This window comes from Taudactylus pleione, unplaced genomic scaffold (assembly GCF_031769625.1).
Source record: "Taudactylus pleione unplaced genomic scaffold, aTauple2 ptg000238l, whole genome shotgun sequence".
Taxonomy (NCBI): domain Eukaryota; kingdom Metazoa; phylum Chordata; class Amphibia; order Anura; family Myobatrachidae; genus Taudactylus; species Taudactylus pleione.
In genome coordinates, this window is record NW_028284640.1 from 2,500,196 (window position 1) to 2,517,883 (window position 17,688).

General features: G+C 45.7%; 1 protein-coding gene across 1 annotated transcript in view; it reads left to right on the forward strand.

Annotated features, from left to right (window-relative positions):
- Positions 1 to 17,688, forward strand: part of LOC148516814 (UMP-CMP kinase 2, mitochondrial-like) — a 32,065-nt gene extending 14,377 nt beyond the window's left edge. The window contains exons 2-5 of the mRNA XM_088479519.1: positions 6,393 to 6,504; positions 8,447 to 8,648; positions 8,728 to 8,961; positions 16,815 to 17,688. Coding sequence (XP_088335645.1) covers positions 6,393 to 6,504; positions 8,447 to 8,648; positions 8,728 to 8,961; positions 16,815 to 16,935 — 669 coding nt within the window. The 3' untranslated portion in view covers positions 16,936 to 17,688. The remainder of the gene's footprint in view (positions 1 to 6,392; positions 6,505 to 8,446; positions 8,649 to 8,727; positions 8,962 to 16,814) is intronic.

The window sequence follows — 17,688 nt, forward strand, 5'->3', positions numbered from 1 at the left end:
AGTGTAACATTTGATGACCGAGGCTAGTTAACCCCTGCACAACTACAGCTTCTTATTCCTAATGACAAAATGTGGTGCCTGTGCCCACTTTACTGCCCTGTTCATGCCAAAATCCTTATTGTGCCAGGAAAATAACAATTTAAAACAGTGTAAGGGACACAGGGGGTCATTCAGACCCGGTCGTTAGCGCTGATGCGCTCGGACCGGGTCGATGGCCCCCCACAGAGCATGCGCACGACGGCGCCGTCGTGCGCATGCGTGAGACCCGCTACGACCGACAGCGCCGGTCGTAGCGGGTCTCGATCCAATGGGGGCGAGCTGTCGATGTTGATTGACAGCTCGTCCCATTTGGACGGCGGGCCGGGGGGTGGCAGCCCAAACGGGGGCGTTCCCATGGGAACTAGTGATGTCAGTGGAGAGCTTCCGGCTCAGACAGAGCCGAAAGCTCTCCGGGGCTTACGACAAGGGAGACCCTACCCTAGGGTCTCGTCGTAAGCCCTGATGGTCGCGATGGTCTTGACCATCACCTTAGGCGGTCGTAAGGCTGTGGGCGTCCTCCTTTGTTAACACCCACAGCCTTACCACCGCAAAGGAGGACGTCTTGAAAATTCAAGACGTCCTCCCCTCATTCAGACCGACCGCACGCTCTGTGCGACCAGCTCTGAATGAGGTCCACAATTCTTTGTTTACATAGTGTTAGTTTAGTGATCTAACTTTATTTAAATGTTTTAATATAACATTTTCTGAATAAGAAGCTGGAAAATGAATAAGTAGTGAATAAGAAGTTGGAGCTTGAATAAGAAGTGAATAAGAGGCTGGCCGAATAAGAAGCCAACTTCAGCCTCGTGTTAACTGGAAGATTTGGAATAATTGGATGATCATAAAATAAGGATGGCCATCGACCATCAGTGGATAGAAACCATCGATGGTTTTGCCACCAATGACCGATTGTTTTACCAGCGATTGTGTAGATCCAATAGTTATTTGCCATCGATAGCAGAGAGGCAACAATCTATTTGTTTTGCCTTCCCCGTCACAGGGACCAGAGGCGGAATTAGCGGCGGTGCAGCCGGTGCATTGCACAGGGGGCCGATGTGGTGCAGGGGTCCATAGCCGTCGCTGCACCGCTGCTAGTGTCCCCGGGCCCAAGTGTAGGGCAGACCGCAGTGAGAGCGGTCTGCCCTACACAGTTTACAAACACACAGCCGCCAGTGGCGGCTGTGTGTTTGTAATAGCAGCCAATGAGAGTCAGACAGACTCTCATTGGCTGCTGTGTCGTCTACGGCGGGAGCCAGCTGTAGCTCATTCACGCGTTCTGCCTGCTGGCTCCCTCCGCAGCGAGTGATGAGAAAGACGTCATGACGTCTCTCCCATCCCATGGTGCAGATCGAGAGCGGGTCCAGAGGAGCGGACAGCGGCGGTTGCTGGCAGGAGCGGCGAACAGGTAAGTTGGGGGGGGGGTTTGTATGTGTGTGTGTTTGTGCGTAAGGGGGAACAGCATACGGGGGGCGCACTGGGGCCACTATATGGGGATGGTGGCTGCCTCTTTGCGGTACTGTATATGGGGGGCAGCTACTGGGGACACTATATGGGGAGGGTGGCCGTCTCTTTGCGGCACTGTATATTGGGAGGCGTTACTAGGGGCACTGTATAAGGGGCAGCTACTGGGGGCACTGTATTGGAGGACTACTACTGGGGGCAATGTATATGGGGACTACTACTGGGGGCACTGCATAGGGGGGATTACTACTGGGGCCACTGCAGGGGACTATTACTGGGGGTAATGCATAGGGGTGAATACTACTGATGGCACTGCATTGGGGGATTACTACTGGGGCAATGCATAGGGGGATTACTACTGGGGCAATGCATAGAGGGGATTACTACTGGGGCAATGCATAGAGGGGATTACTACTGGGGCAATGCATAGGGAGGATTACTACTAGGGCACTGCATGGGAGGACTACTACTAGGGCACTGCATAGGGGGGATTACTGCTGGGGGAATGCATAGGGGGGACTACTACTGGGGGCACTGCATGGGGTGGACTACTTCTGGGGGCACAGCATAGGGGGACCACTACTGAGGGCACTGCATAGGGGGCCCCAAAGCATATTCTTGCACCTGGGCCCACCACTCTCTGGTTCCGCCACTAACAGGGACCATGGCACTTAAGCTGGGTACATATGGTATGATGTAGGTAATGATCCAATCTCGTTAGCGTTTTCCCTTGAACTCCTGAACACTCCCAGACAAACGATATTGTAGATACACATGGAATGATTGTACAAACGATATAGATGGGAAGTTAACGACTGCAAATCATTAACGATATATCAATAGGACACTGCCATGCAAAAATATTTCCAATCTCTCATTTCTGCCCAAGCCTCCTACCCCAAGCAACTTTTTAATACATTTAAATAACGTCTTACTCCGCCCTCACCCAATGCACCGAAATGAAATGGTAGGCTCTTCCCCAGCCAGTGACCTGCTCAATTACCTACCGGAACCCGCTGCACATTCTCTTAATTTGACCCCACAAATGAAGATGAAGTATCTACACTCATCTTATCCTCCTACTCTACTTCCTCTCCTATGGATCTTATACCCTCACAAATCAGTAAATATTTGTCACCTGTGCTCATCCCATCCTTAACTAAAATCTGCAATCTCTTTCTCTACTGGTATCTTTCCATCACTGTTCAAGCATGCAGTAATTACTCCCATTTTGAAAAAAAAAATTCTGACCCTAACTCTTATCTCAAATTACCATCCTATCTCCCAGCTCCCATGCCCCTCCAAGCTATTGGAGAGACTTGCCTACACTCGCCTCACACACTTTCTCAACTTGCACAATTTATTGGATCCACTTCAGTCAGGCTTTCATTCCCAACACTCCACAGAGATAGCACTGACTAAGGTAGTGAATTATCTGGTCACTGCCAAGGCTAAAGGTCATTACTCCTAATTCTTCTAGATCTCTCTGCTGCTTTTGACACTGTTGACCACTCTCTTCTCAAACAAACACTACAATCCCTAGGTCTTAAGGACAAAGCTCTTTATTGGTTCTCATCCTGCCTATCTGATCGCTCTTTCACTGTTCGCTTTTCTGATTCTGCCTCCTCTTCGCTACCTCTATCAGTTAGAGTACTGCAAGGCTCAGTCTTAGGTCCTCTGCTTTTCTCAATCTATACCACCTCTCTTGGCAAACTAAACTAAAACTCTTTTGGTTTTCAGTATCATCTGTAGGTGGACGATACTCAAATCTACCTATCCTCCCCAGATTTGTCACCATCTGTGCTGGTCCGTGTCACTGAATGTCTGTCTGCCATTTCATCTTGGATGGCATCTTGCCACCTCAAACTTAATATATACAAGACAGAAATAATCATATTTCTACCGGCCAATTGTAGTTACCAACCTGATATCTCTATCACTGTTGACAACTCGACAATCAAACCCACCCCACAAGCTCTCTGCCTAGGTGTCATCCTTAACTCTGAACTGTCCTTTGTTCCCCACGTTCATTCAATCTGTCTCAAAATCATGTTACATACATCTAAAAAACATAGCTATAATTTGACCCTATCTTACACAAGACACTGCAAAAACTCTAAACCATGCATTAATTATTTCCCGCATTGACTATAGCAATAGTCTCCTAACTGGTCTTCACAAAAACAGGCTCTCACCACTACAATGCATAATGAATGCAGCTGTGAGGTTGATCTTCCTCGCCAAACGTTCATTGACTGCTGATCCACTCTGTCAGTCCCTCCATTGGTTACCGGTCTTGTACCGTATTCAATATAAAATACTTACACATGAACATAAAGCTATTAACCAAACCACACCAACATACATCTCTTCACCTATCTCAAAATATCTTTCAACCCGACATCTCCGCTCTGCACAAGAACTGTGTCTCTCATCCACATGCATAACTTGTTCCCATTCACGGTTATGGGACTTTTTTCGGGTTGCACCCTCCCTGTGGAATGCCCTCCCATGCACAATAAGACTTTCCGCTAGTCTCCAAACATTCAAGCGTTCCCTGAAAACTCACCTCTTCAGACAAGCTTATTAGAATCCAGAAATGCCCACATAACCTTCATAGCTTCCCTATCTAATTACATCCCTTCTTACAGTATACATTTAACCTCACATATTTTCTCTTTCTTCAGTTTTACATCCTCCTGACCCTAGGTCAACATTCCTGTGTGACTGGATCATACAGCCCACCAATAACCTCTGCAATCTGTCTGGACCAATATGTAGCACCTATCCTTGTGTATCAACACCTATTTCCCTATAGTTTGTAAGCTTGCGAGCAGGGCCCTCTTAGATTTATGTCTGTCTGTTACTACCCAGTTATTTCCATTTGTAAAGCGCAATGGCATATTGCGCTGTATAAGAAACTGTTAATTATATATATATATATATATATATACACTACTCCACAGTCTGCCGGCACTCTCTGTTCAACATACACAGCTTCCACCGATGCACAGATGTACAGATGATAGCATATCCAAAGATCCAAAGAAAACCCAGCACTCAGAGCTTTGTAAAAAACAACAATAAATGTGTATTGGTCTACGACCGTTTCAGGGCCAGAGCCCCGTCTTCAGGACCACATCATTTACAAAAACACTTAAGTGTTTTGTACATGATGTGGTCCTGAAGATGGGGCTCCGGTCCTGAAATGATCATAGACCAATACATGTTTATTGTTAATTTTTACAGAGCTCTGAGTGCTGTGTTTTTCTTTGGATAGGGGCTGGCTGGCATCTTTCAGCCTGGGGGCCAACACAAGCAAGTGGCTCGGCTTTCTCCAAAAAAAAAAAAAAAAAATCAACCTGTGAAGTACTCTCATCGTGCAATATCAGAAAACAATAGGTCATCTTAATGCCAAAGTTTGAATCTCCCTTATTTATTCATTATTTAGAGTCCTTGAGGAAGCTTTCCAATAAAGGAGATTGAAATTAAGCGATATATGAGGGTGACACGGGGCTGGATTTGGGACCAGGGGCGTATCTATAATGTGTGCGGGGCACACGGGCCCCTGGGTCCAGGGGGGCCCCGCACCGCTCACCCTGCACCCATAGTTTGACTTACCTCTCGGAGTCCCACGTCGGTGTGGGTGTCCGGCGCTGTAAAAACGACTGGAACATGGCCATCACGGCCATTTTCCCGTCGTTTGATCATGCGTAGTACAGGGAAAATGGCCGCCGCAGCCATTTTCCCGGTGACCTGCGCATACTCTACAGACTCTGGGTGCACTCTAGTGCCCAGAGTCTATAACTCCGGCACTGGCCACGCACAGCTCAGTGCGCTGCCGGCTGCCAGGCAGAGAGGAGGGGGCCCATGTCGGAGACTGCACACGGGCCCCCTCCTCTCTAGAAATGCCCCTGTGTGGGACAGTGCGATGGGGAGGAACAAAAGGCTGAAGAAAGGTGGACACTATGACTGGAAAGGCTGGGGGTCCTAGGTGAGATGTGGACTTGTTGGGAAGGGGGGAGACACTGGGCTGGTTAGGTGGGATACACTGGCATTTGGGGGTACAGTTATAGATGATAAGGGACACTGGGCTGGACAAGGGGAAGACACTGGGTGGGCACTGGACTGGGGGAATAGGAGCACTGACCTGAGATTGCTGCTGTTCCTGTAGACGACATGCCTGGTCCTGCACACGCTCTCCAGCACTTCACATGCTGACAGCTGCATCCTGAGCAGCCCCTGCTTAGTCTCCATCTCCCTGCTGCTGCTGGTGGAAGAGGTAGCACTGCCACACTTTTCTGTAGGAGCGGGGGAGGGGGGGGGGGCGCGCGGGGTGTGTGTCAGGCTGGCTTGGTTGGAAGAGAGGACTAGAGGCTCAGTTATGCCCAGCCAGCCCAGGCGTGCAGCTAGCCACCAACCGTCAGAGGCAGAGCTGAGGAGACTGGAGAGTGAAGGCTGGAGGCGGGGCCTCCCTCCAGCTCTCTGTCTCTAGTTGTCATCACTGAGGGCCAGCTCCTGATCAGCGCTGGCCAGGGCAGAAAGGGCACGTTTAAGAAGAAGAAAATAAAACAACGGCCCCAAACTCCCGCTGAGGTCTACAGGCAATCTGCCCCTGGCCGGGAGACATGCAGAGGACGCTCCCAGGCTGCTTAGTTTGTTAAAAGGGCTTCAAGGACGGCCGCACTGATTATCCTTGTTACACAAACTGAGTGGCCGGGGAGCATCCTCTGCATGTCTCCTGGGTGCCAGACGTGCATGGAACGTAAGGCAACTGGCGGCCCCATAACACTGAAATTATACCGGCCCGGGGGGCAGATGGCCCAGCCGCCACTGTATATATATATATAATGTATTTTACTGTATATATTTCTACTGTTTTTTTATTATAGAGTTCAACGGTTATACCAGAAGCTAAAATGGTTTTAAAGTTAATGGACCAGATTAAGACTCCAGGGAGAGGACACTTTCCTATCATTGTTTTAGAAGGACTTGATGCTACCGGTAAGAAACAATGGATGTTTATATTAGCAACTTATCTTCATTATCATTAGAGCATAGGTCAGTGGTTCCCAAACTCGGTCCTCAGGCACCCTAACAGTCCAGATTTTCAGGACATCCATACAGGTGACTTAATTAGTACCTCAGTCAGTTTGATTATACCATCTATGCACAAACATGGATATCCTTAAAACATGGCCTGTTAGGGTGCCTTGAGGACCGAGTATGGTAACCCCTGGAATAGATTCTCAAACCCGGTCCTCAGGACCCAAAACAGGGCATATTTTCCAGGTGTCCTCACAGAATGACAAGTGGAATTATTAGCTCCACCTGTGGATCTTTTGAAATGTGTCAGTGAGTATTGACTACACCTGTGCACATGCTGGGTGACCTGGGAAAACATGAATTGTTTTGGGTTCTTCATAATACCCCTTTCACACAGAAAACTAAATTACTGCGTAAAGCACTTTTACCAAGTAATTTGCAGATCAACATGAGTTATTTTTCTGTGAGAAAGGGTCAACCCGGGTCGAAATTGCTGGGTCTCCAACCCAGCCTTTTCCCAGGGTCGGAGACCCAGCAATTTTGACCCGGGTTGACCCTTTTACACAGAAAAAAACCCTGTGTTGATCTACAAATTATCGGGTAAAAGTGCTTTACCCGGTAATTTGATTTTTTTGTGTGAAAGGGGTATAAGCCTAGAACCGGCAAACCCACCTCGGCACTCAAATGTTGGGTAAAAGCCGGTGTTTTAGTGTGAAAGCGGTATTAGAGGATAAACAATATATTGCAGTATTTGTTACAAGTTATTTATACCTCTTTTCCACCTAAATTCCGGGTCTGACCCGGAGTTGGAACAAAGTTCCTATCCGGACCAGACCCGGAATTTTGCCGGCGCCGACTCGGGATATTCCCGAGTCAGCGCCGCTCCCACTGCAGTCGGGTCTGCATAGACCCGGCTTTTGCGGAGTGAAAGTGGTCGCTTGGAGATGACATCATCTCCAAGCGCCACTGAAGCCGGACCAGTCGGCCGGCTAGCAGCGCACTCCAGGTCATCGTGACCCGGAGTGCGCTGTTCTCACAGCAGGGTTTCACGGGCTATGCCCGTGTTAAACCCTGCTAGTTACCTGGGTTGGATTGCCGGGTCACTCGACCCGGCGATCCAACTCTCTCCCCTTTTACACCAGGGAGCTGCAAGGGTTAACCCTTCAAAAACCCGGGTTTTAGCTCCGGTGTAAAAGGGTATTATATAGCGCATATATATACCGCAGAACTTTACAACTTTACAGATAATATTTGGCCGTTCACATCAGTCCCTGCCTAAGTGGAGCTTACAATCTATATTCCCTACCGCATGTACATACACACTAGGGGTAGTTTTTCATCAGGAGCCAATTAACCTACGAGTATATTTTTGGATGATTTTTGGATTGTGGGAAGAAATCTGAGTTTCTGAAGGAAGACTACACAAGCATGGGGAGAACATACAAACTCCATACAGTTAGGGCTCTGATGGGAATTTAACTAATTTCTAAGCATTACACCAACTCCGCTGCCAATTATTTCCAAGTAATAAAATCTAGATAAGTTGAAGCTTACTCAATTTTGGGATGATTTGGGCCAGTTATTTGATTTCTGTTGACAGTAAAAAAAAAAAAATATGATTTATTATTTTGTTTTTTTTGCAAATAATTTTAAATGTGCGCTGTTTAAACTGTAATTTAACTTTCACCTTTCAGGTTTTCAACTGATATACAAAGTACTTACCAAACTCCCCAGTAGATGCTCTTATTCTGAAACATTTGTTTTTGCCATATTTAATATGATTGCTTATTATACGCCTGCACTTCAGAAAGGAGATATGTAATACCTACACAGTTAGGGTTCCCTGAGGACTGGAATTAGCAAACAATGGTATAAGCAATTTCTCATTTTGTTCTTAAAGGAAAATCTACACTAGCAGAGGCTCTCATTAGTCAACTGAAAGCTGTATTGCTTAAATCACCACCAGAATGCATCCAACAGTGGAAAAAAACTTTTGTTGAAGAGACAACACTGATAAAGAGAGCATACTACGCCTTAGGTAACTACATTGGAGCTGTGGAAATAGCGAAAGCATCACAAATGGCTCCAGTTATTATGGACAGGTTGGTTTAAAATAATATTTAATTCTATGGACCGTTCTGTCTGAAGATGTTATATAAAGTATCTATGTGATCTTTGTAGGTTCTGGCATAGTACAGCTGCCTATGCCATAGCCACGGAGCTTGGGGGTGGTGTCCACAACCTACCTGATCACCACCATGAGATATACAGTTGGCCAGGTGATCTTCTGAAACCCGACCTCGTCATTTTATTGACTGTCTGTGACGAAGAACGAATCCGTCGTATTCGCAAGCGGGGGCGTCCAGAAACACCAGATGAAATTAAATTAGAGGCTAACATGACATATCGTCAGAAGTAAGTGTAATAAATACCCTTTATATCGGTTTCTCTGTACTTGTATTATGTACTAAGGGCAGTGGCGGCTCCAGAGGTGGGGCTGCAGCAGAGTCCAAAATTCAAATAGGGGAGCCGCACCAACTGCCCTTTTCAAACGCTTCTAAACATCGCCGGCTGGGACTCACTGGTGGTTGGTGTGGCTCCCCTGCCACTGAGGATACATTAAACCAGTATGGATGGCTGTAGGTGTGGCTCCCCTGCCATTGGGGATACATATAACCAGTGTGGATGACAGTTGGTGTGGCTCCCCTGTCAGTGAGGATATAACCAGTGTGGATGGCAGTTGGTGTGGCTCCCCTGCCAGTGAAGATATAACCAGTGTGGATGACAGTTGTTGTGGCTCCCCTGCCAGTGAGGATATAACCAGTGTGGATGACAGTTGGTGTGGCTCCCCTGTCAGTGAGGATATAACCAGTGTGGATGGCAGTTGGTGTGGCTCCCCTGCCAGTGAGGATATAACCAGTGTGGATGACAGTTGGTGTGGCTCCCCTGTCAGTGAGGATATAACCAGTGTGGATGGCAGTTGGTGTGGCTCCCCTGCCAGTGAGGATATAACCAGTGTGGATGACAGTTGTTGTGGCTCCCCTGCCAGTGAGGATATAACCAGTGTGGATGACAGTTGGTGTGGCTCCCCTGTCAGTGAGGATATAACCAGTGTGGATGGCAGTTGGTGTGGCTCCCCTGCCAGTGAGGATATAACCAGTGTGGATGACAGTTGGTGTGGCTCCCCTGCCAGTGAGGATATAACCAGTGTGGATGACAGTTGTTGTGGCTCCCCTGCCAGTGAGGATATAACCAGTGTGGATGGCAGTTGGTGTGGCTCCCCTGCCAGTGAGGATATAACCAGTGTGGATGACAGTTGGTGTGGCTCCCCTGCCAGTCAGGATATAACCAGTGTGGATGGCAGTTGGTGTGGCTCCCCTGCCAGTGAGGACATAACCAGTGTGGATGGCAGTTGGTGTGACTCCCCTGCCAGTGAGGATATAACCAATGTGGATGGCAGTTGGTGTGGCTCCCCTATTTGAATTCTGGACCGCGCTGCAGCCCCACCTCTGGAGTCGCCAATGACTAAGGTTTTTTTTTACAATTAGACACATTTTCGATCAAAGCGCAGTTGCACAATGCTGCTAATAAAGGGGCGTTTTCTTGTGCCGCTTGCAGAGCTGGATGTATCTGAAGATGTGCCAAGCTCTGCAATGGTGGCATATGTGCAATTAAACATGGTATGTGTGCCAGGTTGACACAAGAATAATACAGCAATGCATACACCTAAGTGATATGGTTTGACAGTGGTACTACTTCTGTAAATGGTAAAATGACAGAAGACATATGAAAATGGCGCATCTGTTAATATTATAAATAAAAGCTGCACAGATTATTGTATTTTCTTAAAGGCGGAATATTATGTTATATTAATCAGAGGTTAATTTTATTATTTTACATTAATAAGGGAGGGCGTAGTTATTATTTTAGATATAATGGTGGCACAGGGATTAATTTTTATTATAAAAATGGGCAAATATATTACTTTCATTATGAAGAGGGCACATAAACTAATAAAGGCAGTTCCAACAAGCAGGAGTTGAGTGTAGATATGCATTTTTGCACTATTCTATATTATATTTACCATAGCAGGAGGCATAATTACAGTGGATGCAGATGGTGCCGTTACTATGGCCCCCGGGGGCTTAGGGGACCCCACCTTTCTGAATATATCATGAAAGGAGAGGAGGCTCTGCTGTGAAAGGTTGACACCCACTGCAGGTAAACCACCCAAAATCAGCCTGTGTCTACATTTGGAGGCTTGTCAGTGTGATTAAAAAAGTGTTTGAAAAAGTAAAAAGTTGTCACTTTCAAAACCCTGCCTACAGCTGTTTATGTAAAGTTCATTAATGAAGCTTCAGTTTTTCTCCGAAGATACTGCTTGATTAAGCCTTATTTAATCCGAAATGAATCGTGAGAGTCAGGGGACATGGGAGTTCTCTTTATAACCTATGTCACTTTTATGTGTTTGAATATTTTTATTCTGTGGTTATTTATTGATTCATACATAAAATGTGTGCCCCCCTCACTCCAAGAAGGAAAATGTATAGGACTACCTCAGATGACCAGCACCTCCTGTGGGCTGTAACTCATGTTCTTCTGAGGGACAAGGCGGCTCTATGGCCACCACAAGTCAGGTAATATTCCCTTAATGTCACCTGTTGATTTTCATCTAAACCGCTTGTTCCACAAAATAAAATCTTGCATCTTAAAGTGGACCCAATTCATGCTCTATTGGCTAGAAGCTCTCTCAGATCCTTTTATCACGAGATGCACATTTTTTCACACCCATAAATTCTGTTATCTTGACAAGAACATTTACAAAACATAAAAACTGCTGGCACTTTTCTACTTTACCATTAACTCTATAAGACATACAGTCAGGGGTGTATTTATAATGGGTGCAGGGCTTGTGGTGCACATGACATTGGCCCCTGGGTCCAGGGGGGCCCTTCACCGCACACCCTGCACCCTTACGTTTTTTTATACTTACCTCTCCAAAGTCCCACGGAGTAGCGCTACACAAAACGCCGTTATAAGAAATTAACCTGGAGCCAGTGGGGATCAATGGAAGCATCCCCAGGTCCCCCATTGGGTATAGGAAACTCCATTCCATAGATGGTATTACTTATGCTGGGCATACACAGCCAGATAAAATGTCTGTCAGACCGACAGACATCTTATCTGGCCGGCTGCCAGCCGCAGATGTCGCCGGCATACACTGTGAGAGAAATCTCACAGTGTATAGCCCGACATCCGCGCTCTGCCCCCGGGGGAGGAGACATTTCCCTGTTCCTTCCGTAGGAAGGAACACAGGAAATGTCTGTCTGTCGGCCGCGCTGGGCATACACTGCTCGATGCGGCCGACAGTTACCGGGTAAATATTGCATCGGACGGGCATGCTGGACAATCCTGCATGCCCGACCGAGCAATATTTAACCCTCGGTCGCCCGCACACACGCTACAATTATCGGGGCGATCCGCCGATATCAGGCGGATCGCCCCGATAATTGTAGCGTGTATGGCCAGCATAAGTGACGGAAAGCTTTGTTAAATTGAGCAGACACAGCAGGTCCCACAGCAGGATGTGGGGATGCAGTAAACTGCGCAAACACAGGAATTGTGTGAGATATAAATGATTTCTCTGGGCTCTCCCTGATGTTAAAGAGGAGAAAGCTGATAACCTCTTTCTTTGGAAAAAAAAAAAAAAAATGCAGTTACCATTGCTTCATGAATAGACCCCTTATTCGGACTTTATTTACTAAAATTAGGGATTTTAGAAGTGGAGATGTTGCCCATAGCAACCAATCAGACTCTACTTAACATTTACTAGCCCCTTCTAGAAGATAATAGCTATAATCTGATTGGTTGCTATGGGCAACATCTCCACTTCTAAAAACTCTTACTGTAGTAAATTTACCCCATAATTCATTATAAATTGCATTATACATTATATTATGCATTATAATGTGTTATGGTATTAGAGAATGAGTCCAGGTACCAGGAATGAATTAGGAATAAGACTACGTAAATGCAGGTAGAGATGGAGTGGGTCAAGTCAGGTACAAACCACAATAGTCCAGCAAGGGCAATGGAAAGCTGTTGAGTTTATATAACCTCTGATTAGTCATTGATTAGGAACAGGCAAAGTTAATACAGTATTTAGAATTCCATGCAAATTGTCCCTCAAAAATAATAATGTTAATAATGGAGCCATTGGCAGACATGTCCCTGGGAGATTCAGTTCCTGACATTATTCCCATCTCTAGGGACCTAATTCCATTTTTGTCAGTGAAATGTTGACGTCTCACCCGGACATTTTATCAGGACTAGAGCTAGGTGTCTCGGCACCCAGTGTCGTCCTGTGCTCCCCTCCTCCCCTTCTCTCATTGCGCCCTCCCCCAGAGCATAAACTAATAACAGAAGCAGGTTCGAGGAGGGCGGGGATCTTCTGCAGCCGGACCCAGGCGCCCCTGTGCAGCCGGACGCACGGAGTGTGCCTGGAGCCGGCCCTGCATTATATCTTGGCCTCCACAGGGAGATGTTTCAAGCCTTTGGGGGAGATTTGCCAAACCTTGGAGAGAGACAAAATGGAGAGAGAAAAAAAATACCAACCAATCGGCTTCTACTTGTCAATTTAGAGGTTGTGTTTGAAAAATTACAGTTAGAAGCTCATTGGTTGGTACTTTATCTCTCTCCAAGTTTATCCATCTCCAAGGTTCGATACATCTCATCCATGGAGAGAGATAAAGTGGGGGTAGATGCCCAAAGCAAACAACTTCTGTTATTTCAAAGACTGTGCTAGGTAAATAAGAATTATAAGCTGATTCAGTGCTCTTTTCAACTTGTCCACTTTACTTCTATCGAAGACTTGACCCCCCCTCCTGCCCCCAATGTCTATTCTCTGGGCCTCCATCCACTGCACAAGTTTCTATAACTTATTTTGACACCATTTTGAATTAACAGTTCTTTCCAACAGATACTCATCTTCTCCATCAACCCTTTCTGGATCCGGTGCAAGATTTAGGCACCCAAGAAATGGACTCTCCCGAATCAAAAGAGCTGAGTGAAAAACTGTGTTTCTTCATGGAATCAGGGTGCTTAACATGAAATGTCACTGGCTGTATTTGTCTTGAGATCTCAGAAGGCCCTGTAAACTTTTCATGCAATTTTGAAGAGGGAAGCTTTAATGTCGTGTGATCTGTGGTCGGCTAGTCTTTTATTCCCACATGGTTACCAGAGAGATTTCTTTGTAGTCTTCATGCTGCCATTCTACAGTATATACCTGACCTCTTCAAGTGTTGCCGGCAGAGTTCCTTTTGTAGGTCTGTCAGTAACAGCTGGAACAGAGGTGGCAATGGCTAGATCAGAAATGGAATGCCAGAATCTTTGCTATCTACCAGTGTAGCACATACTTGCCAACAATCCTTGGCAGCCTTCCGGGAGCAGCAGGAGGGGACCTGCTGCTCTCCTCTTTGGGGGGCGGGGCCAGATAATAGACATAATTAGGCCCCGCCCCCTTTTAAGAAAACACCCGCGATTTGCGCCATTTAGCCCCGCCCTTCTCTACGCACCTGAAAATTCCATGTAAAATCTCCCCATCCTGCCCACTTCACTAGGCATTGGGTGGGATACGGGAGATTTGCCTACTCTTCCGGGGGTGCGGGGGGTAACCCGAAAAATTGTGAGCCTCCTGCGATTCTCGGGGGAGTAGGCATGTATGGTGTAGCATAGGGGCAGCGGCAGATTTCTGGCTCACTCTTCACATGCAGACAGGGGAGTCAGACCAGTCAAAGGCATTGATTGGTCTGAGTCCCTGACCACCATAAATATGGCAGTGGCTGTCACACTTCTGGGTGCATGGTGGGTGGCATAGTGAACCCTTGACTCATGGGTCCGTGTGCACTGCACACCCTGCGGTGCATTGTAGATGCGCCACTGCTTTGGGAAGTGGAACCCTGCAATAGGTAAGATTTCCATCGAGTCATCCTGTAGGTAATTAGTAAAGCATTGGAAATATTGGGCACCATTTAAGAATGTTCCTAAATACCAGTGGCATATTTTGTTTAGTATCGCAGTGATACTATTGCATATGCCACTTGTATTCAGCATTACTTCCTCTCCAGTGAGGTTCGGCGAGGTCCAGCAATGATCCCCCTCCACAGTAGCATCATCTGCTCTGTTGCTGGCTGCCTGTCGCTGTGAGTGACGGTTGCTGTGCCATGCGCATGCTCATGACACTTTCCTCTGGTGGGGTTCTAACAGTGGCAGGAAGTTTTCACTGAAGCCAGAAAGGCTGCTGCAGGGTCCCCATTGCTGGTCATAAACTCCAATAAAACAGGGCCCGGATGCACAAATACCCACATAACCGGTGGGAACACTTGCTCGGTATTGACAATTGGGGTCAGAGTTATAGTTAAGAACAAATCAAGGAAAGGAGCAAATAAATTAGCCATTAACACTTTGGCAAAACCATGCTGCACTGCAGACCTTTAAAATGCAGAGAGCGTTAGAACTGGTATGGGCTGTGTCCTTAATTAATTCTCTATTTCAGTGTAAAAACAAAGCTGCCTGATATTTATATGCAAAAAGCAGTCACTATTTTAGCAGCATGCAATAAAATAAATGCATTTGTACCTCTTACACTGCAACATAGTTTGTTCCAGGAGCAAATTGCTTGTTTTATTTTTTTATTGCTCCTGTGATTGTATCAGGCCCTCAGTGACACTTTGGATGTATCAGAGTTATATCAGACGTGCTTTGCAGGGCAGTGGTTAGACCAGGCACAGGCAATGGCGATCTTTGTGAGTGTATCATGCTAAATAAAAATGATGTAGAAGTAAATGAAATAATAATAACATGGGTAAGCTATAAATAAACTGAATAAATAAAAAGTGATACATCATTGCAATGTTCTGCATGGTGGAAACAACTTCTGCGTGATACAATAGAACCCTGATGCTGTCCTCCATGTATTGTAAATAAAAAAATGCTGTAAAACCCATGGTCTCTGGGGACAAACAATGTCTCAATAGAAGCTGGATATTATGTAAAAACCTGAGAGTGCTGCTTGAGTTTCTTCCTAGGGGGCAGATGTACTAAGCTCTGGAGAATGATAAATTGGAGAGTGATAAACTATCAACCAATCAGCTCCTAACTGTCATTCTTCAAACACAGCCTGTAACATGACAGTTAGGAGCTGAGTAGCTGGTAGTTTATCACTCTCCAATTTATCACTTTCTAGAACTTAGTACATCTCCCCCCTAGAGGTCATGGGAGTTACATATTGCAATACCAACTACACCACAGTCTTCCCCATCTGGCCAGTCCTAGACTGTCACTCAGAACATGACAGAATGACCTATGCTTTCAGGATTGAGGCTTAGCTGTACAAAGGCTTTTAAAGACCAGACCTAACTCAAGCACGGCTGCTTTAATACAGCTAAGAGAATCATTTGACTGAGCTGCAATCAGGGCAGTACTGGGATATGGGGCCTGTACTTATCAGGGGGCTGTCCACTGGCCATTGCTCCCAGGCCTAGCAGCGCCTCCTGCAGCATGTAAAGTGTAACTATATATTTTCAATGGCTCATGGCCACATCCTCCCAGTGTAAGGCCCTGACATACTGTAGCTCCAGGCGTACTTGTAGGTTGTATTTAATACGTTAAAATTAGGGTGGCCACAAGAATTGTAATAAACAAAGGCATTAATTCACTGCACTCTACTGTTCTGTGGTGTAAGAGGGATGAGATCACATTGCTTTAACAAAGAAATTATAGAAATTCTGTACTCAGCAAGTATACCATAAGCACTCCAGGCTATATTCCAGGACAGCAAACCAGATGCGGCACAGTATTAAGTGGTAGAGTACACCGAGGGTTTGGAAGACTTACCAGCAAGCCAACTTCCAGGCTTAAATGTAGAGCCTCAGAATGTTATAATTAATAGATCAAATTGTTTATTTATTCAGTTGCAGATAGCAAACAGTACCAATAAACCGAGTGATTTACCTATAAACTCAGTTGGTGCATTGGTCTTGCCGACTGCCACCAACATTTTGATCCTAGAGATCTCACTACTTTGCCCACTTAAAATGTGTTACATATTTTCTATAATTAGCTGGCACGCTGATAGCAAAAGGTTGCCGACTTGCTATATGCTATATAAAAGCAAGGAGTGTTAGTTCCACACATTGAAATATATGTTAAGCTGACCAACTACACCAAAGTCTGTTTTTCATCCCCAACTTTTCTCTTTGCGGCTGTAGAGTGGAAGAAGCGTACAGGAGAATGGAGAACCCTGGATGTGTGGTCATCGATACCAGCTCATCAATGGAAAATGTTCTACAGGAGGCGTTGTGCATTATAAAGAAGCACTGTGGGATCTAACTGAGGATATTTAGGGGCTGTATACAAATCAGGATGTAGAGATGATACTTGGGCATCTGACTCCAAGCAGATGGAGCCCCTTTTGTTACATAAATCAGAAATGTGTGTTTTGTGCCATGAATAATATGAGTGCTGTAGTATTAATTATAGTTGAGCTACCAAGAAGGCAAGTAAGCCCAATCTAGTGTTTGCAGTAGGAAAATTGGCTGCCCTAGGTCCCAAACCCCTGATGAAGTTATCACACTGTATCTCAATATTTTGTGGTCAGTTTTTCGATCAGTAGTGCACTTTTTCTTTTATCAGTCATTATTTCTTAGGTGTAAGGTTTTACATAAATAAGGAAACATAAAGACATACTGTAGCAATAGTGAGCAGTGACATGATATATTATATTACAATTATACTAAAACTATTTAAAATCAAGTAGATGAAGTGAAGTTGGGGACAGGACTTTACAGAGGATAACTCCCCTAGACTGTAAGCTCTTAGGCTTACTGGCTCTGATTCTTTCTGGGCACAGGGTCATTGAATGCTGCTGCTATTATCTGCCACTGACATGGTTGTATAGAAATCTCACTGTTTGATGTTTTCCCTTTGCGGTCTGTTTGAATATATTGTATTATATGTGTGTTTTGTAATTTTCCCTGCATGGTGCCACAGACACTTTTGTGGTGCCATATGCATAAAAGATATTACTATTATTAATTATAATAAAACTTTGCTGCTATTTACAGTTGAAATTGTTGCTGATTT